This window comes from Hippocampus bargibanti, linkage group LG10 (assembly GCF_051943395.1).
Source record: "Hippocampus bargibanti isolate YZ-2025 linkage group LG10, ASM5194339v1, whole genome shotgun sequence".
NCBI lineage: Eukaryota > Metazoa > Chordata > Actinopteri > Syngnathiformes > Syngnathidae > Hippocampus > Hippocampus bargibanti.
The window spans coordinates 3,204,136-3,224,228 of NC_142743.1; the positions used below are offsets into that span (position 1 = coordinate 3,204,136).

Below are 20,093 nucleotides of genomic sequence, written 5' to 3' on the forward strand. Positions count from 1 at the left end.
ATGGGGGAGCATGGAGGCACGCACACGAAAAGAGTCAAATGTCAAGTTTCGTATTTTAAGCGCCGTACAATCGGAACAGAATGTGAGTGGGAAAACCGGAGTGCGTCGTGTAAAAGAGTCCCCTCGGAAGTGTCCGACGGTGGCGAGAAAGCCATGTTTAGTTTTTGCTCATGAGCGTCCGAAGGCTTCCGTCTTCAACCCCCCACCCCTTTATTGTTTTGTAATTTTCGTGAAATGAACCGTCGCTTAGACGTCGTAGCTTAGACGGCAGGAATGGCGGCGGAGCAGACGGACGCCGAGGTTTCGCCGGACGCCCTGGGCCGGCGGGTGGCATGCGGCGAGCATCGGGCCACCGTCCGCTTCGTGGGCAACGTGCCCCCCACCGCAGGTATTCGTGGGGCGGGGGGGGGGGGGGGGGGGTGAAAAGGGTTTTTACCAAAAAGAGGTGCAATGTCGGAACTAAGAGCGTTCCTCTTCCAGATCTTCGGGCTCTTATTACTGTGGACCTTGGTACTCGGGCCCACTCGCCCCTGGTGTGGCGTTCGGGTCCTCCGAGAATCCACATCGTGTGGGCGCGAGTAACCAAGTGTCCCTTTTGGTGATTCAGAGCAAGTTGTGTCCATAATTTGTAAAATGGCTTCAAATGACCTCTACTGAGCGTATTTTACAAAGGTTGCACCGCATATAGCTATATTTTACGTTTTAAGACTCACGCTGAATATTCAGGAAGTCTTGTTTTTGAGTTGGTGTCGATCCTCACATGACGTCACTAAAGTACCACCCCCCGACCGACAAAAAGACACATTGCAGCAGTCCATCACGTCAATGTATTTTGCTGTACTGTTTGTCTGAAAACCTTGATGTTGCACCCAAAAGCCGCCAGAAGAGGACGTCCAAGCTCCATGGAAGGACTTTATCAGCCTGTGGAAACCGGCTGATTCATTCCTCACAGGAGCTGGTCCCCATTTTTGGGTGCGACATTCCCCCCTGCCCGTTTGCCTCAAAATGACACGGAAAAAAACGATTGCAAACTTGTATGCTTTCCTCTTCAGAACTACTTGAATCATATTCATCACTGGAGGTGTAACAAGAAAGCATATTCTCCGAATCTGAAGCCATTGTTTTGATTTTTCAGCAATGCAAGACGTCTTGGCGTGACGTCACGAACTGGGGGCGGGACTTTCTGAAAATGCCCAATTCGCAGCTCATTTTTTTGCAGATTTTGGACACTTTAAGTCATTTTTATTGGTGTTTTTCATTTGATTAAAAATATCATACTGCGTGTTTTAGGTATTTTAGATGCTAAAAACCGTTTTTCTGATGTCAGTTAAGAAACAAAAGTCACATCAGTCGCAGCAAGACGGAATATATGTGTGTGAATGAGAGGGATCCAAGTGCAAGCGTGATGCTACAGGGAGAAGAGATAAGGAATGTGGAGGATTTTAAGTACTTGGGGTCAACTGTCCAGAGCAATGGAGAGTGTGGAAAAGAGGTGAAGAAGCGTGTCCAGGCAGGCTGGAGAAAAATGTCAGGTGTGATGTGTGATAGAAGGGTTTCAGCTAGGATGAAAGCAAAAGTGTATAAAACCGTGGTGAGACCAGCCATGATGTTTGGACTGGAGACAGTGCCACTGAAGAAAAGACAGGAAGCAGAGCTGGAGGTAGCAGAGCTGAAGATGTTGAGGTTTTCTTTGGGAATGACGAGGTTGGATAGGATCAGGAATGAGTACATTAGAGGGACAACTCATATTAGAGGCGTTGGAGAGAAAGTCAGAGAGGCCAGACTGAGATGGTTTGGACATGTCCAGAGGAGAGAGAGTGACTATATCGGGAGAAGGATGCTGAGCCTTGAAATGCCAGGCAGGAGACCGAGAGGAAGACCGAAGAGGAGGTTTATGGATGTGGTCAAAGAGGACATGAAGGTAGCTGGTGTGAGAGAAGAGGATGCACAAAACCGGGATAGATGGAGGACATTGATTCGCTGTGGCGACCCCTGAAGGGAAAAGCCGAAAGGAAAAGAAGAAGTTAAGAGACAAAAAAGTGACGTCGGTTGTCCTTTAAGCGACCCCCCCCCCCCCCCCCCCACCCAAAAAAAGCCTTCTTGAGTGACCGGGCATCCCTTGACAAAGCGAGCTGGCTAACTGTTGGCTATCTATTCGCTATTTATTTGCTATCCATTAGCTAACTAGATATTAGCTGGCGAGCTGGCTGTTAGCTGTCTAGCTTTTGATTATCTCGCTATCTATTTGCTATTTATTAGCTAGCTGACTAGCTACTAGCTGGCTGGCTGCAAGCTGGCTAGCTGTTGGCTATCTGGCGATCTATTGGCTATTTATTAGCTATCCATTATCTAGATGGCTATCTATTAGCTGTTGGCTATCTGGCGATCTATTGGCTATTTATTAGCTATCCATTAGCTAACCATTAGCTAGATGGCTAGCTATTAGCTGTCTAGCTGGCTGAAAGCTGTCGAGCTGGCTAGCTTTTGCTATCTGGCTGTATATTCGCTATTTATTTGATATCCATTAGCTATCTAGCTAGCTTTCTATCTATTTGAGTTACTTTGTTAGGTGAACGCTGGCGCGTGTGGCTGCCGCTGCTCACCAACAGAAAATATCCTGTGACTGTAAAGTGAGTTTTGAAAGGCGCTTAGAAATCAAATGTATTATTATTAAAAGTGGGCGTGTGCCCTCAGGCGTGTGGCTGGGCGTGGAATGGGACGAGCCCGCCCGAGGGAAACACGACGGGCGCCACGAGGGCGTGCGCTACTTCACCTGCAGGTAATTGCGCCCCCCACCCCCTCTTTCCCCCGCGTCCGCCCGACCTGACGCCCTCCTCCCGACAGACACCCGACGGGTGGCTCCTTCGTACGCCCGGCCAAGGTGAGCTTCGGCGTCGACTTCCTGTCGGCGGTGCGGCGCGAGTATGCGGACGCGGAGGTGGGCATCTCGGGCGTGGCGCTGGAGTGGGCCCCCGTCGCCCGGCGAAGGTGACCTCTCCCGAGCGGGACCTGCCCCCCCCGGCTCGCCACCCTTTTTTTGCCACATGTGTCTTTTTCCAGTCTGGAGAATCTCCCCAGCATCCTCCTCCGAAACTTCCCGGTGAACGGGCCGGGAGAAGACGGGCAGATCCTCGCGACCACGCCCAGTATCTTTTGAGCAGTTTCGGTTCCGCCCTCGGTTTGGAACGGGATTGGTTCTGGGCTTTGTTCTGGGCCTAAGGCGTTTGTAGTTCTTGAGCTGCGCTCCAGACGTAAGCGTGTTGGACCTAAGCGGCTCGCTCCTGCGTCGCTGGGAGGACGTGGGCGCCATCGCCGGGCAGTTGCGGCGTTTGGAGGTGCTTCAACTCAGGTTGGCGTCCCCGCCGGCTCACCGCGGGAACGCCCGCCTGAACTGTGACCCCTCGTGCCAGCTTCAACCGGCTCGCGTTGCCCTCGGATCCTGAGGACCAAGTCCCGGCCTTCCGCAACCTCAAAGTTTTGACCCTCATTGGCTGTGAGCTGACGTGGACGCAGGTAGGAAGGGCTTGGGGGGCGTCGCCCGCCCGCCGCCTCCTCAGTTTTTTTTTTAATAAATTAATTTACTACCAAAAATAATGTACATTATATGTAAATATTGTTGTTATTATTAATAGCTATCTATTAGCCAGCTAGCTAGCTAGCTTTCTATCTATTTGAGTTACATCCGGGTTGAGTGAACGATGGCGCGTGTGGCTGCCGCTGCTCACCCACTGAAAAACTGATCCTGTGACTGTAAAGTGACCTTGAGAGTTTTGAAATGTATTATTATTATTATTATCATAAAATGCATTTGTCATGTAAAAAAAGTACAATACAGTGATACTTCGGCTTACGAATGCTTTAGCTAACGAAGTTTTCGGTTTACGAACGTTAAATTCACGAGAATTTAATCTTGGCATACAAACTATTTTTTGGGATACAAACGGAGCGCCGCAATGAGTGATGCGTCGTTCGCGAACGAGCCCGAAATGGCAGCTGACTCCATTCCTTTCCCCAGTCTTCGGTTAAAGCCACACGTGATTGGTCAAGAACGCAGCAGTGAGGGAGGGGGAGGTTTACAGAAACACAGAGCTGCAAATAATAATAACAGATAGGCAGACGACACAGAGAGAGAGAGCGAGAAAATGGATAGAAAACAGTGAAATTTGGACTTGTTTCAACTTTGATAGTTCAAAGGCAGAGTGTAGACTGCAAGGTTAAAATATCCCATCAATCAGGCTCCACAAATAACCCGCACACGCCATCTGTGCACTTGAGACAAAAAGCTACCAACCCAGCAAAACAGAACACAATGGATGAGGAACTAGGTAAAATTATCGCAGAGAAAGCAGGGAAACTTCACTCGGATATTGTCAAGAGGCAACCTGGAAGTTCGTCATCCATTGATGATTTCAAGGCTAGCCACGGATGGTTCGACAACTTGAATTGTCGTAGGGATTCAGCGTGTCATTCTTGTGAGGCAGCCAGTTCTGACGATAAAGCTGCCAAAGCTTACAAGGAATCATTCCTTGAGATGGTGGAAGGAGAAGGCTACGTTCCTCATCAAGTGTTTAATGCGGATGAAAGCGGCCACTCCATTCCATCAAGCCAGTACAGTTTATTTCTTTAATTATAATACCATAGCACATTTATTCTACATAAAATAAGATATATTTTGTGTAGGTTTAAGGCTTAGAAAATTAGAAAGTAGAGAATTCTGTTTTCAGGGGACCTGGAAACGGATTATTTTCATTTTAATGGTTTCCTATGGGAAATTAATGCTTGGGATGCACTTTTCGCCTTACACACTCTGTCTGGGAACCAATTAAGTTCGTAAGCCAAGGTATGTATCACCGTATATGCCTTAGGAGTCGGCTGCAGTCGTTCACTTCCAAGAGCCGGTTCGTTCGCGAATGACACAATACTACCCCTTGGCTTCTTTTTTCAGATCCTTTGGTGCGCCCCCATGTGGCCGGTGTTGGAGGAGCTGACGGTGGAGGACAACGACATCACGTGGCTGGACAGGTGGGCGGCGCACCCCCCCCCCCCCCTTCACGGGTGGCGTGGCCGGACTGACTCTTGCCTGCCTTTCAGGCCGGAGGGCGTCCTGCAGGAGCTGAGGTGTCTCGACGTGTCCAAAAACCCCCTGGACCAGGACAGCCTGCTCAACCTCGGCGCTCTGCCCAGGTCAGCCGCCGGTTTTGGGCCTCGTTTGGTTTTATAATGATAATAATAATACATTTCATTTCTAAGCACCTTTCAAAACTCTCAAGGTTACTTTACAGTCACAGGATAAGTTTTTCTGTGGGTGAGCAGTGGCAGCCACACGTGCCAGCATTCACTCAACCCAGAATAACTGAAGTAGATAGAAAGCTAACTAGCTAGCTAATAGATAGCTAGTCAGAAAAGCCAATAGCTAGATAGCTAACTAGATAGCGAGCTAGATAGCCAGCTAGAAAAGCTAACAGCTAGATAGCTAGATAGCCATCCAGATAGCTACCTAGATAGGGAGCCAGATAGCTCGCTAGATAGCTCTGCTCGATACCCCGCTAGAAAAGCTAACAGCTAGATAGCTAATAGATAGCCAGCTAGGTTTTGCCATCGAGCCGCTCGCTTTTGTGGGTCCTTGAAACGTGGCCCACTGCCGGCCGGCGGTGTTGTCGTCGTTGCAGACTGCAGCAGTTGATCGCGGCTGACGCCGGCTTGTCCAACATCCGTATCCCCGACGCCGCTCCAGGTATCGAAACCCCCCCCCCCGCCGCCGCCGCCATCTTGTCCATCACATGTTGCCGACGTTCGCCTTCCCCGGCAGGAGTTCCGACGTCGTTGTTTCCCGCCATGGAAAAGCTCAACGTCAACCAGAACCAGATATCCGAGGTCAGAACCCCACCCCCTCTTTCCCCCCTCCCCTTATGATTCTTGCGACCCGTTCAGTGGGCCGTGATTGACGAGCTGTCCAAGCTGCCGTCGTTGCGGCAACTTTGTTGCCGGGGAAACCCGCTGGCCAGCCGCGACCGCAACCCCAAGACGGCCAATCAGATGCTCATCGCCAAGTTGCCGCTCCTCCTCGCCCTCAACGGCTCCGACGTAGGTGCCGCCGCCGCGCTAGCCGGCGCGCTAGCCGCCCGCCAGAGACTGAGCGGTCGCGGCGCCCACAGGTCACGCCCCAGGAGAGGAAGGGGGCCGAGTGCGACTACCTGAAGATGTTTGGAGAGGAGTGGCTGCGCGCCGGGGGGAGGAGTCAGCTCAGCCCGGGTTTCGCCCGTCGCCATCCTCGTTACGGCAGCCTCGTTGACAGTAATTATAATAATAATAATAATAATAATAATAATAATAATAATCCATTTCATTTCTAAGCCCCCTTTCAAAACTCTCAAGGTTACACTTTACAGTCACAGGATCAGTTTTTCTGTGGGTGAGCAGCGGCAGCCACACGCGCCGGTGTTCACTAAACCCGGAAGTAACTCAAATAGATAGAAAGCTATATCTAGCTAACAGCTAGCTAGATAGCTAATATATAGCCAGCTAGACAGTGAATAGATAGACAGCTAGGTAGCCAGGTAGATAGCAAATAGCTAGCCAGCTAGACAGTGAATAGATAGACAGCTAGGTAGCCAGGTAGATAGCAAATAGCTAGCCAGCTAGACAGTGAATAGATAGACAGCTAGGTAGCCAGCAAATAGCTAGCCAGCTAGGTAGCCAGGTAGATAGCAAATAGCTAGCCAGCTAGACAGTGAATAGATAGACAGCTAGGTAGCCAGGTAAAAAGCAAATAGCTAGCCAGCTAGATAGCAAATAGCTAGCCAGCTAGGTAGCCAGCTAGATATACAGCTGGATAGCCAGATAAATAAAAATAAGCGAAATAATGTGTCAAATGAATTGTATTTAATTTCTGCATAATTTTCTGTATAATATCTGTTTGCTATCTATTCGCTATCCAACTAGCTAGCAGGCTACCTATCTAGCTATCTGCTATCTATTCACTATCTAATTAGCTGTATAGCTATCTATTAGTTATCTATTAGCTAGCTAACTAACTTTCTATCTATTTGTGTTCTTCGGGGTTGAGTGAACGCTGGCGCACGTGGCTGCCGCTGCTCACCTTGAAAGTTTTGAAAGGCGTTTAGAAATGAAATGGATTATTATTACTATTAAATATTTACAAAGACACATTTTCAACACGTATTTCATCTTAAAGACCCCCTGGGGGTGGGGGCTCGATGGTCTCTTTGACCTTTGACTCGGTCGCCAAAAGGGGGCTTTGGTCAACCTCGTTGCCTTTTCAGAGTACGGCCCCCCCGAGGAAGGCGAGCTGACCAAGCGGCGGCCATTCGCGCTGAAGAATCAGCTGTTAAGTAAGCCCCGCCCACCTCCTCGCGTGCCCCGTCACGCCGGCGAGAGCCCTCAAAACTCATTGGCGTTTTCGGCCGCAGAGATCACCTTCGTGTTTGCGGACGACGAGGCCAGGACGCCGCTGCAAAAGAAGCTTCCGGGTGAGCGCCCGTCTCGCCCGGTATGCCGCGTCGCGGCCGCGTTTCATCGCCATGTCTGCGTGCAGCCACCATGGAGGTTCAAAAGGTCAAAGGGCTCCTGTCTCGGCTGCTGAAGGTCCCGCCGACCGAACTGAAGCTCAGCTACTCCAGCGCCAAGGTGCCGTGCCGTGCCGGTTTTGGTGTTTCGGGCGTGCGGCCCACTCACGGGTGTTGTCGTCGCACGCAGGTTTTGGGTCCAGAGTACCAAATGGACAGCGACCTGAAGACTTTGTCCTTTTACGCCGTGGAGGACGGAGACATCATCCTCGTACGACGCTCATGAAGGACTTTGGTCTCGGCATCCCTTGTTCCCACGGTGACCCCTGGCCCAGATCCGGGCCACAGCGCCAGCGCTACTCGTGTTCTTATTGAACTGAATAAAGTCCACTTGGCCAGACTGGAGTTTGACGCTTGGCCTTTGCGTCAGCAGGTGGCCATTGCACCCCCTCCCCAAAAGAAATGTGGCGCAACAGCGCCCTCGCTGGCCGCAACAGGAAATGACAATGCTTTCCATGGTCACGTGACTTTCCATCGCTGCCTTTATAATTAATAGTAATAATAACCCATTTCATTTCTAAGCGCTTTTCAAAACTCAAGGTCACTTTACAGTCACAGGATCGGTTTTTCTGCGGGTGAGCAGCGGCAGCCACACGCGCCAGCGTTCACTCAACCCGGAAGTAACTCAAAAAGTATCCCAAACATTAATTTCCCATAGGAAACCATGAAAATGAGAATAATCCGTTCCCAGGTCCCCATAAAACACAATTTTATACTCAATAAGGCTTAAAACTACACACAATATACCTTATTGTATGTATAATAAATGTGCCGTGGCATTAATTAAAGAAATAAACTGTACTGTATAATAAAGTCGTTTTATTGACCTTTGTGATGGGATTGACCTGATTGATGGGATATTTTAACCTTGCAGTCTGCACTCTGCCATTGAACTATCAATAAAGTTGAAACGAGTCCAAATTTCACTGTTTTCTACCTAGTTTGTCACAATTTAATTCTTTTTTTTTGTTTCAAGCTCTGTCGTCTCCCTTTCGTGTGTGTGGTTCTGAAACCCCTCCCCCGCTCATTGCTGCATGTGTCCCCTCCCTCCTCTACCTAGTTTCTCATCCATTGTGTTGTTTAGTTGGCTTGATAGCTTTTTGCATCAAGTGTAGATGGCTTGTGCAGGTTATTTGTGGAGCCTGATTGATGGGATATTTTAACCTTGCAGTCTACACTCTGCCTTTGAACCATCAATAAAGTTGAAAGGAGTCCAAATTTCAGTGTTTTCTATCCATTTTCTCTCTATCTATTATTTGCAGCTCTGCGTTTCTGTAACCCTCCCCTCCTTCACTGCTGCGTTCTTGACCAATCAGGTGCGGCTTTAACCGAAGACTGGGGGCAGGGAATAGAGGACAAATAAAAGTCGGCTGCCATTTCCTTGTTAGGAGTTGTTTTAGTCGCACTCACGTCACCAAAATAAAATAGAATAAAATGCACAAGACTCCAAGGACACATTCAAGCAGGCAAAAACAAATATTCTGAAGAAAATAACGTTCCGGATCCATCTTCGCTTTGCTGCGCTGAAGAAAACAAATCGGGCGATGGAACGGGCGTCGAGCGAATGGCACCGCCCCCTGACACCCGTATCCAATTGGCGTCCCCGCTTTGAGGAAGGGGGCAGGGCCTGGACACCTCCCGCTACCTGCCGCTCTCCTTCAACAGCAGCCGGAAGTTGTGTAGCTCGTAGATGCTGGACGACAGCCTGCCGCCCGCCAAAAAACATGGATGATGGCGGGTGTTACTTTTCACGCCATTCGCCGTTGTGAAGATGTGAGAGGGCGTGGCCTACCGGGCAAAGCCGTTGATCAAGGCGACCACTTCCTGGCGAGTGAGCTGGAAGCCTTTGGAGGCCGAGCGTTCCGGAAGGTTCTTGATCTGCTTCTCCGAGAACAGGATCTTCAGCGCCGTGCCCAGCCCTTGGGTCTGATCGGGGTGGGGGGGGGGGGAGGCATGCGGGTTCATTTTCATACATGCGTCGACGGGAAAGCGAAACGTGCCTGTTAGATTGGAGTTTTCATTACGCAAATCCCCCCTCCCCCTTCTATTGGAAGCTAACTAGCTATCCATTAGCTGGCTGGCTAATGTCAACTATTTCATTTGTCGTGTTTTTTTTCTTTCTTAAAACTACCATTGTTATCAATTTTGCTCATATGCTCCCAAGCTAGCTATTTGCTATATATTAGCTAGCTGGGTGGCCATCTCGCTAGCTATCTATCCATTAGCTGGCTATCTCAGCTATTTCATTTGTAACTGCTGTTGTTATCATTGTACTAAATTCATCCTGTCTACTTGATAACTAATGTTAAGCAGATTCCTTACTTACAGACAGTGTATTGTCGGTGTTCAAATACCTGACATGTTTCGGCGACTACTTCCGCCTTCGTCAGAGTGTCATGGACGACATCTTGGAAAAAATCAAAACAGGACATACGCAACAGCTGACTGAACACCTCAACTCCATAGACACCACAGGCAGTATCAAGTTCACCCATGAAGAAGAAACAAACCACTCCATCGCCTTCTTGGACTTGAACATACACCACACGGACAACGGGGACATCAAAATAAAAGTACACAGGAAACCTACACATACTGACCAATATCTCCTTTGGACATCTGAACACCCCACCATTCATAAGTTGTCAGTCGTCAGAACATTACATGAACGCACCACAATAATCACGGACCCGGAAGACAAAACACAGGAGGAAAAACATATACAACACGCACTGAAAAAATGCCAATATCCCCAGTGGGCAATAACTAAAGGGGCAGAGCAGGTCAAAAACAAAAACAACACAAGACAGGGAAGAAAGAAAAAGCAAACAAACAAACAAGAACACAGAGCAATGGTAACACTACCGTACATAAGAGGAATCACAGAACGCATACAAAGGGCACTGAGGAAACACAACATAAACACACCGGTCAAACCACACACAACTCTCCGTCAAATCTTGGTACACCCAAAGGACAAAATACTCCCGGAAAACAAATGCAACTCAATATATGAAATCCCATGCAAGTCATGCAATAAATCATACATCGGGGAGACAGGAAGGAGTTTCAATACAAGAAAAAAAGAGCACAAGAACGAGTGCGAGAAGGAGACGGCAACAATCCAAACAAGAGCAATAAAAGAACAAGCACAACAGGAGCACCATAAATCAGCCATCACGGACCACTGCAAAAGAGAGAACCACATCATGGACTGGGAGAAGGCCAGAGTCATCCGCACCGAAGACAACAAACATCAGCGCTGGATCAGGGAGGCCATTGAAATCCGAAAGCGAGGACCAAGGACCATCAACAGGGATGAGGGAGCTTACATGCTCTCTACTACCTGGAGCAGCATCCTGGAGGGACGAGCGGACAGCGGGGGGCGTGGCTTGCCTGTCAGTTCTGACAGGTAGGTCACGCCCTCATAGCAACACCAGCTGAAAATGGCGCGTCACAGCAACATCCGTGACACTCTGACGAAGGCGGAAGTAGTCGCCGAAACATGTCAGGTATTTGAACACCGACAATACACTGTCTGTAAGTAAGGAATCTGCTTAACATTATGCTGTTGTTATCAATTTTGCTCATAGGGTACCTAGCTAGCTATTTGCTATCTATTAGCTATGTGGCTAGCTATCTCTCTAGCTATCCATTAGCTGCCTGGCTATCTAGCTATCTGTCTGGCTAGCTATCTATTAGCTATGTATTAGTTCTATATATTTGAGTTACTTCCGTGTTGAGTGAACGCCGGCGCGTGTGGCTGCCCCTGCTCACCCGCAGAAAAACTGATCCTGTGACTGTAAAGTGACCTTGAGAGTTTTGAAAGGCGCAGTTTAGAAATGAAATGGATTATAAAATTTTACACACAGCCCCCCCCCCTACCCCCCACCATTTCTTTTGTAAGCTATCTAGCTAGCTATCCATTAGCTGTCTGGCTATCTCAGCTATTTTATTGCCGTTGTTATCAATTTTGTTCATATGCTACCTAGCTAGCCATTTGCTATTTATTATCTATCTGGCTAGCATGGTGGTTATTTTGTTAGCTATCTTAATAATAATAATAATAATAATAATAATAATAATAATAATACATTTCATTTCTAAGCGCGTTTCAAAACTCTCAAGGTCACTTTACAGTCACAGGATCAATTTTTCTGTGGGTGAGCAGCGGCAGCCACATACGCCAGCGTTCACTCAACCCGGAATAGATAGAAAGGTAGCTAATAGATAACTAATCGATAGCTAGCTGGCTTGTTAGATAGCTAATATATAGCAAATAGCTAGCAAGGTAGCCAGCCAGATAGCTAGCTAGATAGCCAGCTAGACAGCCAGATAGCCAGATTTCTTGATACTTGCACTATGTACATTTTTTTATGAAACGGCTTTGCACATTTACATTTGCACAGTATACAGTTGACATTTTTATTATATATATATAAAATCTTATTATAAAATGGCAACGTGAGCCATGTGGGGGCCACGCGGGGGGTTGCTCTCACCTGCAGTTTCCCCCACAGGCGACATTTGCTGCAGCCCACGCAATCCATGATGCGGGAAATGTTCTTGAAGTGAAGGCGGAACTCCTCCTGCGCACCCCCAAAAAAGACCAGAAACCAACCAGGTTGGTGGTTTTGTGGAGCATTGTGGATGTGTTTGGTTTCTTTTTTTTTTTTACCTTGAGGCTTTTGGCTTCCTTCTCGCGGCCGGCAAACATGGACTTTTCGTCAAAGTGCATGGGGAACTTCCTAGTGGGGAGGGGGTTAAGTGAGCAGAGGATTGGTCGTCGACCAATCGAGCGAGCGGCCGTACTTGATCTGGTCAAAGACTTTCAGCAGCAGGTCTTTGGTGTGGGCGTCGTGGCGCCCGCCCCCCGCGTACAAGTCCACCACGGCGCGCTCAAAGTAGGGCGCCACCTTGGAAAGCGCCCGCAGCTCCATCAGGTACAGGAAGTACAAGTTCTTCAGGCGCCGCGTGCCCTCGCCTTTGCGGTTGAAGCGCCGGCGGAATTCTTCGCCGTTGGGGCCCCACACCGAGCGGCCCCAACCCTCTGCGGAGCCACACGTCGGACACAGACAGACCCGTTAAAGGACAACCGACGCCTCCGGACAAGTTGTGTCCATAATTTGTCAAATCGCTTGAAATGTCTTCGACTGAGCGTATTTTACAAAGATTCCACCGCATATAGCTATCTTTTACGTTTTAAGACTCACGCTAAATATTCAGGAAGTTGTTTGTTTTCGAGTTGATGACGATCCTCACGTGACGTCACGGAGGGAACGCCCCTGACCGAGAAAGCGACAAGCAATGCATTTTGGGTACTTTTTTTGGTCTGAAAACACCGTGTTGATTACGAAATTAGAAGGAAAAGTCTGCGGTTGGATGGACGCATGGCTTGAGGAGCCCGCGATAAGAAGAAAGGAGCGCCGATGTGGAACTGTCGCGGCTTGGAATTGAAGCGGATTTATGTGGGACAGGAGATGTGAGACAATGTCTTTTCGTCAATGGATGCTCCAGCTTCGTGTTTGCTTTCAACATTTAGCTTGTAGTAGACGTACAAATTCCACCATGACGTCCCTGATCCACTGCTGACATGGATGCTTTGATCCTCTCCTCTTTCAACTACAACAGGACTTCTTTAATCGATTGCAAACATGTATGCTTTCCTCTTCTGAACTATTTGAATCATATTCACAACTGGATGAGTAACAAGAAAGGATCTTTTTCCGAATCTGAAGCCATTGTTTTGATTCTGGAGCAAGGCAGTTTGTGAAAGAGTATCCTGGTGTGACGTCACCAACAAGGAGGCGGGACTTTCTGAGTCTCATTTTGTGGCAGTTTTGGGACACTTTAAGTCATTTTTATTTTTGTTTGCAATTGACTAAAAATATCAGCCTGCGTGCTTTGGGTTAGGAACCAAAAAAAATGGTGTCGGTTGTCCTTTAAGGCGTTGACGGTAAGGGTGTGGCCAAAGGGGGCGGGACCACCTACCGTCCAGCAGGTACTCAGCACACAAGTGGATGTTGATGCTGCTGTGAAGGCCCGAGATCAAGCGGTAGAAAACGCGCTTCTCCAAACACAAACCTAGCAAAAAAAAAAAAAAAACAAATAAAAAACGTGGGAGGTGGACTGACGACCCCCACCCGAGTTACCTTCCAGCCACTTGTAGAAGGCCTCGCCTGGAATGGGGACGACATAGTGAGCGACACGACGGGCGCGCCGCGGCGCGGCGAGCTTCCTCGGAAGCATCCGTACTCACCGTCGTCTCCTGACAAAAAGCCAAAGAGCCAATGAGAAAAGTTGCGGCCGCCATTTTTGGTTTTTGCTCAACTCACCTCCGCTGGGGACCAAAGGGTTCAAAGGTCGGTACACGGACCTGGGCCTGGGTCACAAGTCAAAGGTCATCCGTCACGCCGACAAATGATTTCGCCCAGAAAGTAAAAAAGGCGTTTTTTTTTTGCGGGTGAGCGCGCACTGACTTGAAGCAGTTTTCCTCGTAAATGCTGTTCCACACCCGCCACGCCGACGGGCCTTTGTAGCCCGTGTAGCGTTCCGGGTTGAGGAGCAGGTCCACGTATTCGGCGTCCGGGGACGACTCATCTGCAAAAAAAGGGGCAACCGGGTCACGAAATGGGGTGGGTGGGGTGCGACGCCGGCAGTGCGATTACCGTCCAGCTCGCAGAAGTGATCCTGGGCGTCGTCGTGTCTCGCCCAGTCGGCAAACGCCTCTTTGCTCTGATTGCTGCGTGTGCGCATACACACGTTAACGTGCACGACAAACGGGCGGGGGGGGTAACATCCGACTTACGACCGGCTCAACTTACGACCACGACCTCCAGACCCTATTTTTTCACATTTTTATTCCACGCATGGCACCGCAACGCGCTAGCGACGTGTATGACAATTTTGGCCAGCCAGCATCTCACTCTTGCACAGCAATTTCGACTTACGACCATTTCGACTTACGACCATTTGGTCGGAACTGAACTCGATCGTAAGTCGGATGTTACCTGTACGCAAAAACGGCCACGTGCGGGTATGCGACCTGAGCGTGCTGTTGATGGCCCCCAGTTCCTGCGCCTGCTGACACTCGCTCACGTCGCTCAAACCGACGGCAACCTGTCGATACTAGACAACGACCAATCGGTGGCTTGCCGTGGCATTCAAACGGATGTACGTGCGTGCACGTGCGCGTGTGGCGGCGCTCACCTTGTTGTAATTGCCAGACTTTATGCCAGCGGGAACTTGACTCTGGAAAAGGGCGGGGACAAGGGGGGCGGGGCAAAAAGGTGAGCAGTGAAGAAAGGCCGCCTAAGATGGCGGCTGTTGACCTCTGACCTCAGGACAGGGCTCCACGTGGCAGTCTTTAATGGCGCAGTGCCCGTCGTCGGCCCAGAAGGGACACGCCCGCTTGAGGTTGACCTGGGCGAGGCGGGCGAGAGCGTCAACTGGCGAGGGGGGGCGGAAAAGGGGGAGGGGCCAGCCATACCTTGTAGTAGCGAAAGTAGTCGCGCTCCGTCAGCTTCTTGATGCCGGGGTAAACTTTGAAATTGTTGAAGGCGTCAATGCTCTCCACGTCGCAGAAACAGTCGTCCAGGACCCCCGTCAACTGCCACAACGGGGTCAACAAGGTCAACGGGGTCACCGGAATCACATAGGACCGTATGGTAGAGCCGAAGCTGACAGCTGTCAGTTGCCATGACAGCCACCTCAAGTGCTCAAATGTCAATCATGCACGCGCATGACCACAGCAACTGACCTGCAAGCGCGCGACACCCGCGAGCGTGACCAAAAGCGGGAAGACGCCAAAACTCGCCCGCATCCTCAACTTGTTTTTTTGTTTTGTTGCGGGAGATGACGCGAGCGACGCCGACTGACGACAGTCGAAACAAGCCCCGCCCCCCAACGTTGCCATCCGGCCAATGGACGACAGAAGGAAAAGCCAAATGGGGTGGGTTTTGCTGAGCTTCGGCCAATCACGTTACACCACGCTCGCCTACTCGCGTCAACACGTCGAGCTCAAGTAGGAACACAACTACAAACAAAAATGGGGAGGGAAAAAAGCATGTTGGACCTTTGTCTTGCCACGAAAAATGGCGACCGAATAGCGCAAGCCGAAAGTCGTCACGTCACCGCGCGGCGATGGCAAGCGACGTCCTTCATTTGGCTTGGACCGCAACCACCACGCAAAACTTGATTCGGTTCCGAGCGTTCCGAACATCTTCATTGAGAAGAAAAGTCAAGTTTGCCGCTTCGGTTTGGACTAAAAGGGGGCAAAGTCACTCACGTGGCAAAAGCAGCTCTGCTCCTGGGGCTGCGCGAACGCCCGCGTCGGCGTTTCCGGCTTGGTGAGCTGAAACCAAGCTAAGGCGAGATTCCCCAACAGGAAAGGCAGCAGAAGAAGGCCGAACGCCGTCAAAGTCGCCGTCCACATGCCTCGGCGGGGGCTGCCAGTCGAGCCGCACAAATCCCGATCCACGCCGAGGGCGTCGAGCACTCCCCGGCCGGACGAAAAACCGCTCCGCTGGGCCCAGGTTGGCCTCGGCGGGCTAATCCGGTCCGCTTGAGAAAGCCGAGGTCGACGAGTCCCCTGAGTCCGAAGCGGTCTCGTCGCGAGAAAAGCAAAAACGACTCCGGTCGGGTTTCCCACGATGGCTTCCGCATTGGAGCCCGATTCGTGGGAGGGCTTAGGGGCGACCTACTTCCGCCTTCCCAATAAAATAGATTCCGCGTTTGGTGCGTTGAGATTTTTACTCGTTTGCGTGCGCCGACGTCACTCGACGCGATGGCGGAACCGCCGACGCCACCCTCGGATGGGGGGGGGGGGGTTGTATGGTTTGTGGAAATACGAGGCGCCTGTTTGCTTTTGAAGCAGCGTGATCCTAATTTATTTTGAAAAACGGCGGCGGAAGTTGAGGAAAGTCGCTAGGTGATGCTGAGGAGAGCGAGAGGGCTCCGGGAGGGCGGGCTACTAGAGCATCTCCAGCCGCCGCTCGCCGGCCCAGGCGTCGCCGCAAGGCTCTGAATCTCGTCGATCCGAAGCGACGCGATGGCGGACGAAGGCGGCGGCAAGAAAACGTCGAAAAGGTCTCGAAGGAGGCGAGGCAAACGGGGCCGCCGACGTCGCAATAACAACAAGAATCCGCCGCCATTTCTCCCGCCAGAGGTAGACCTCCTTCCGCATCGCCTAGCTAGCTCGCTTATCCGGCAAGCTAACCGGCGGATGTTTTCAAAGGGCAACTGGCTAATAGTGATGTGTCGTTCGCGAACGAGCCGGTTCTTAGAGCTGAGCCAAATAACCGGCTCTCTGAAAAGAGCCGCAATTGCCATCACTACTGGCTAAATCCGAGCTCACTTTTGTATTTTATTTTGCAGGCTGAGGAGGGAAACGTCGAGTATAAGGTAACTTGTGACGCGCTTTCCCGGTCCAGACACCCTGGTGATGCCCCCTCCCCATGTTACCCTCCTTCTAGCTGAAGCTGGTGAACCCCACCCAGAACCGCTTCGAGCACCTGGCCACGCAGCTGAAATGGCGTCTTCAGGAGGGCCGCGGCGAGGCCGTCTACCAGATCGGCGTGGAGGACAACGGGCTCCTGGCGGGCCTGAGCCAAGCCGACATGGCGGCCTCCGTCGCCACCTTACGCAAGATGGCCGACAGGTACGTCGCGCCACAGCGCGCCCCGACGAAAATGGCCTCCCAACGCAGCTGGTCTCCAGGGTGGGTGCCGACATCACGCTGCTGCGAGAGCGTCCGGTGGACTCGCGCGGCGGCGAGCGCAGGATCGCCGAGGTCCTGGTGCGGAAGGTTCCGGACGACCAGCAGGTGAGGCGCCCGTCACGCCCGCTTTAGTCCCCCGAGTGAGCCGGTTGGGGGCCTTGCGGCGCAGTTCCTGGACCTGCGGGTGGCAGTGCTGGGCAACGTGGACTCGGGCAAGTCCACCCTACTGGGCGTGCTGACGCAGGGCGAGCTGGACAATGGGCGAGGCCGGGCGCGGCTCAACCTCTTCAGGCACCTCCATGAGATCCAGACGGGGCGCACGTCCAGCATCAGCTTTGAGATCCTGGGCTTTGACAGCAGAGGACGGGTGAGTCGACGGGTGGGGGTGGGGGGGGGGAGTCGGGTGTTTGACGCCCGACCGCCTGACCCGCAGGTGGTCAACTACAGCGAGTCGCGCGGCGCCGAGGAGATCTGCGAGAGCTCCTCCAAGATGATCACCTTCATGGACCTGGCGGGTCATCACAAGTACCTGAAGACCACCGTCTTTGGCCTCACCAGCTACTGCCCGGACTTTGCCATGCTGGTGGTGGGCGCCAACACCGGCATCGGTCGGCCCTCGCCCGGAAAATTCCAACCCCGGGCGTCAGTCGAGGCCAATCGGATGTTTTTTCTTCTGCTTCTGCAGCGGGCACGGCCAGGGAGCACCTGGGCCTGGCGGTGGCGCTCAAAGTTCCCATTTTCATCGGCGTCAGCAAAGTGGACGTGTGCCCGCGGGCGGCGGTGGAGCGGACGCTGCGCCAGCTGGAGCGCCTCCTCAAGCAGCCGGGCTGCAACAAGGTCCCGCTGGCGGTCCACACGGCCGACGACGCCGTGGCCGCCGCCCAGCGTTTTGCCGCCGCCGCCTGGTACCGCCGGCGTGAGCGTTCAAACGCCCGTTTCGGTGCCGCTCGCCCGCCTCTGACTCGCCGCGGCCTGCGTGTGTGCAGCGTGACGCCCATCTTCACGCTGTCCAGCGTGTCGGGAAAAGGCCTGGATCTCCTCAAGGTCTTCTTGAACCTTCTGCCCCCCCTTAGCAACAGCAAACAACAAGAGGAGCTCATGCAGCAGCTGACCGAGTTCCAGGTAGGATCGGGTCACCCTCGCCCGCCCTCGCCCGCCCGCCCTCGCCCGCCACCTTGACACTCGCCCAACAGGTGGACGAGATCTACTCGGTTCCCGACGTGGGGACGGTGGTGGGCGGGACCTTGTACAGGTGAGGGCCGTGCGTGGTGGGGGGTTTCGCTGGCGTGAATTGGCGTGCCTCGTCCGCCCCCCCCCTCCCCCCAGCGGCGTTTGTCGCGAGGGCGAGCGTCTGGCGGTGGGCCCGACGGAGGCGGGCGGCTTCCTGCGCGTGAAGGTGGCGTCCATCCAGAGGAACCGCTCCAGCTGCCGTCTGCTGAGGGCGGGGCAGGCGGCCACGCTGGCGCTCGGCGATCTGGACAGGACGCTGCTGCGCAAGGTAAAGGGGCGGAGCTTCGGGGGCCGGGCTTCGGCGGCGCGGGCGGCGCTTACGGCGGCGTGCGCAGGGCATGGTGATGGTGAGTCCCAAGATGAAGCCCAGCGTGTGCCGGCACTTTGAGGCGGCTGTGGTTCTGCTCTTCCACGCCGGGACCTTCCGCCGGGGGTCACAGGTCACGGTGCACGTGGGCAACGTCCGGCAGACGGCCGTCGTGCAACACGTCCACGGGAAGGTACCTGGTGGCGCGACGCCCGCCCCCCTCCGGTCACGCCCGCCTCGCATTTCACACCCATCTCACCCTCCGCCGGCAGGACGAGCTGAGGACGGGCGAGCGCGCCGTGGTGGCGTTCGGCTTCCTCAAGCACGCCGAGTACCTTCGCACCGGCGCCAAGCTTCTCTTCCGAGAGGGCGTCACCAAGGGCATCGGGCACGTCACGCGCCTCCTGACCGCCGCCGAGGCCGGGGACCCTTGAACCGCCCGGAACTGCCACCCGCCGAGCTTGCCGGATGCTTGAAGCATTTGAAATGCTTGACGGGGACGCCAGCCGGACTCGTTTGCTGACCTTCGAGGCGGCGCCGGCGTCTCAGCTTAATATGTGAAATGGCGGAACTCCTGGGGAGCCATTTTGCAATCGCATTCAAATAAAATGACATCATAATAATACATGTCATTTCTAAGCACATTTCAAAACTCTCAAGGTCACTTTACAGCCACACAATAAGTTTTTTTCGGTGGGTGAGCAGCGGCAGCCACATGCGGTCCTCCTGAACATCACTCGACCCGAAAGTAAGTCAAATAGATAGAAAGCTAGCTAGATAGCTAATGGATAGCTAATAGACAGCCAGATAGTCAACAGCTAGACAGCTAATAGATAGCTAGCTTGGTAGCTAATAGATAGCCATATAGCTAGGCAGCTAATAGCCAGATAGCTAGACAGCTGTCTAGCTAGCTAGACAGCTAATAGCTAGCTAATGGATATGGACAGAAAATAAACAGCTAATAGATAACCAACAGCCAGCTAGCGAGACAGCTAATAGATAGCCAGCTAACAGAGCCAGCTAGATAAATTTGACTGTCGCCCGTGCCTCAAAGGGTCGTACCATTTTTGTAGAGGCTTGTTTGACGAAGCTTTTTGGGCGGGTCCAATCAAAAAAGTGTGATTTGAACTTGCCGTAGCTCGCTTCATTTTCAGGACATTTTGATTTCGTCTCAATCTGATTTAAAGTCATACATTTGCTAGATTTTAAATCACAAATTTGCTACATTTATATTCACAAATTTGACAGATTT

General features: G+C 52.0%; 3 protein-coding genes across 10 annotated transcripts; 2 read left to right on the forward strand and 1 right to left on the reverse strand.

The window, feature by feature from the left end:
- Positions 1-41: 41 nt before the first annotated feature.
- Positions 42-8,507, forward strand: tbce (tubulin folding cofactor E). 2 transcript variants are annotated; one of them, XM_089006911.1, is made up of 16 exons: positions 42-388; positions 2,678-2,779; positions 2,845-2,988; positions 3,061-3,146; positions 3,250-3,349; positions 3,411-3,513; positions 4,946-5,022; positions 5,092-5,184; positions 5,670-5,734; positions 5,810-5,874; positions 5,932-6,084; positions 6,156-6,294; positions 7,284-7,352; positions 7,431-7,490; positions 7,556-7,647; positions 7,717-8,507. In XM_089006911.1, the coding sequence occupies exons 1-16, from the start codon at positions 333-335 to the stop codon at positions 7,810-7,812; spliced, it is 1,500 nt and encodes a 499-aa protein (XP_088863037.1). In that variant the 5' UTR covers positions 42-332; the 3' UTR covers positions 7,813-8,507. The 2 variants fall into 2 exon arrangements, with proteins under 2 accessions (XP_088863037.1, XP_088863036.1); XM_089006910.1 differs by having other exon boundaries at positions 49-388; positions 2,695-2,779.
- A 452-nt stretch (positions 8,508-8,959) lies between these two features.
- ero1b (endoplasmic reticulum oxidoreductase 1 beta) lies at positions 8,960-16,205 on the reverse strand. The gene is made up of 16 exons (XM_089006925.1): positions 15,874-16,205; positions 15,076-15,195; positions 14,925-15,008; positions 14,796-14,837; positions 14,632-14,714; positions 14,255-14,328; positions 14,066-14,186; positions 13,922-13,968; positions 13,846-13,854; positions 13,739-13,765; positions 13,578-13,670; positions 12,399-12,636; positions 12,265-12,334; positions 12,089-12,175; positions 9,379-9,512; positions 8,960-9,291 (listed from the first exon to the last, which is right to left on the reverse strand). Exons 1-16 carry the CDS (start codon positions 16,018-16,020, stop codon positions 9,228-9,230), a joined length of 1,440 nt encoding a protein of 479 aa, XP_088863051.1. The 5' UTR covers positions 16,021-16,205; the 3' UTR covers positions 8,960-9,227.
- Positions 15,588-19,563, forward strand: LOC148892106 (GTP-binding protein 2-like). 7 transcript variants are annotated; one of them, XM_089006909.1, is made up of 12 exons: positions 15,588-15,609; positions 16,962-16,988; positions 17,060-17,244; positions 17,293-17,409; positions 17,474-17,671; positions 17,738-17,912; positions 17,990-18,209; positions 18,291-18,426; positions 18,498-18,556; positions 18,631-18,802; positions 18,870-19,033; positions 19,110-19,533. In XM_089006909.1, the coding sequence occupies exons 3-12, from the start codon at positions 17,116-17,118 to the stop codon at positions 19,273-19,275; spliced, it is 1,536 nt and encodes a 511-aa protein (XP_088863035.1). In that variant the 5' UTR covers positions 15,588-15,609; positions 16,962-16,988; positions 17,060-17,115; the 3' UTR covers positions 19,276-19,533. The 7 variants fall into 7 exon arrangements, with proteins under 7 accessions (XP_088863035.1, XP_088863032.1, XP_088863031.1 ...); XM_089006906.1 differs by lacking the exon at positions 15,588-15,609 and adding an exon at positions 16,404-16,752 and having other exon boundaries at positions 17,304-17,409; positions 17,752-17,890; positions 19,110-19,563; XM_089006905.1 differs by lacking the exon at positions 15,588-15,609 and adding an exon at positions 16,404-16,752 and having other exon boundaries at positions 17,304-17,409; positions 17,752-17,912; positions 17,990-18,220; positions 19,110-19,537.
- Positions 19,564-20,093: the final 530 nt, after the last annotated feature.

Coding starts and splice junctions, on each gene's coding strand:
- tbce (XM_089006910.1), top strand. CDS start 274: ATGGCGGCGGAGCAGACGGACGCCGAGGTTTCGCCGGACGCCCTGGGC. Junction 5,185..5,669: donor AACCTCGGCGCTCTGCCCAG/GTCAGCCGCCGG, acceptor TCGTCGTTGCAG/ACTGCAGCAGTTGATCGCGG. Junction 5,735..5,809: donor TATCCCCGACGCCGCTCCAG/GTATCGAAACCC, acceptor CTTCCCCGGCAG/GAGTTCCGACGTCGTTGTTT.
- ero1b (XM_089006925.1), bottom strand. CDS start 16,020: ATGTGGACGGCGACTTTGACGGCGTTCGGCCTTCTTCTGCTGCCTTTC. Junction 14,329..14,631: donor GCCATCAACAGCACGCTCAG/GTCGCATACCCG, acceptor GCGCACACGCAG/CAATCAGAGCAAAGAGGCGT. Junction 12,637..13,577: donor TGCTGAGTACCTGCTGGACG/GTAGGTGGTCCC, acceptor GTGGCTCCGCAG/AGGGTTGGGGCCGCTCGGTG.
- LOC148892106 (XM_089006903.1), top strand. CDS start 16,636: ATGGCGGACGAAGGCGGCGGCAAGAAAACGTCGAAAAGGTCTCGAAGG. Junction 17,410..17,473: donor AGGTTCCGGACGACCAGCAG/GTGAGGCGCCCG, acceptor CTTGCGGCGCAG/TTCCTGGACCTGCGGGTGGC. Junction 17,672..17,737: donor GCTTTGACAGCAGAGGACGG/GTGAGTCGACGG, acceptor CCTGACCCGCAG/GTGGTCAACTACAGCGAGTC.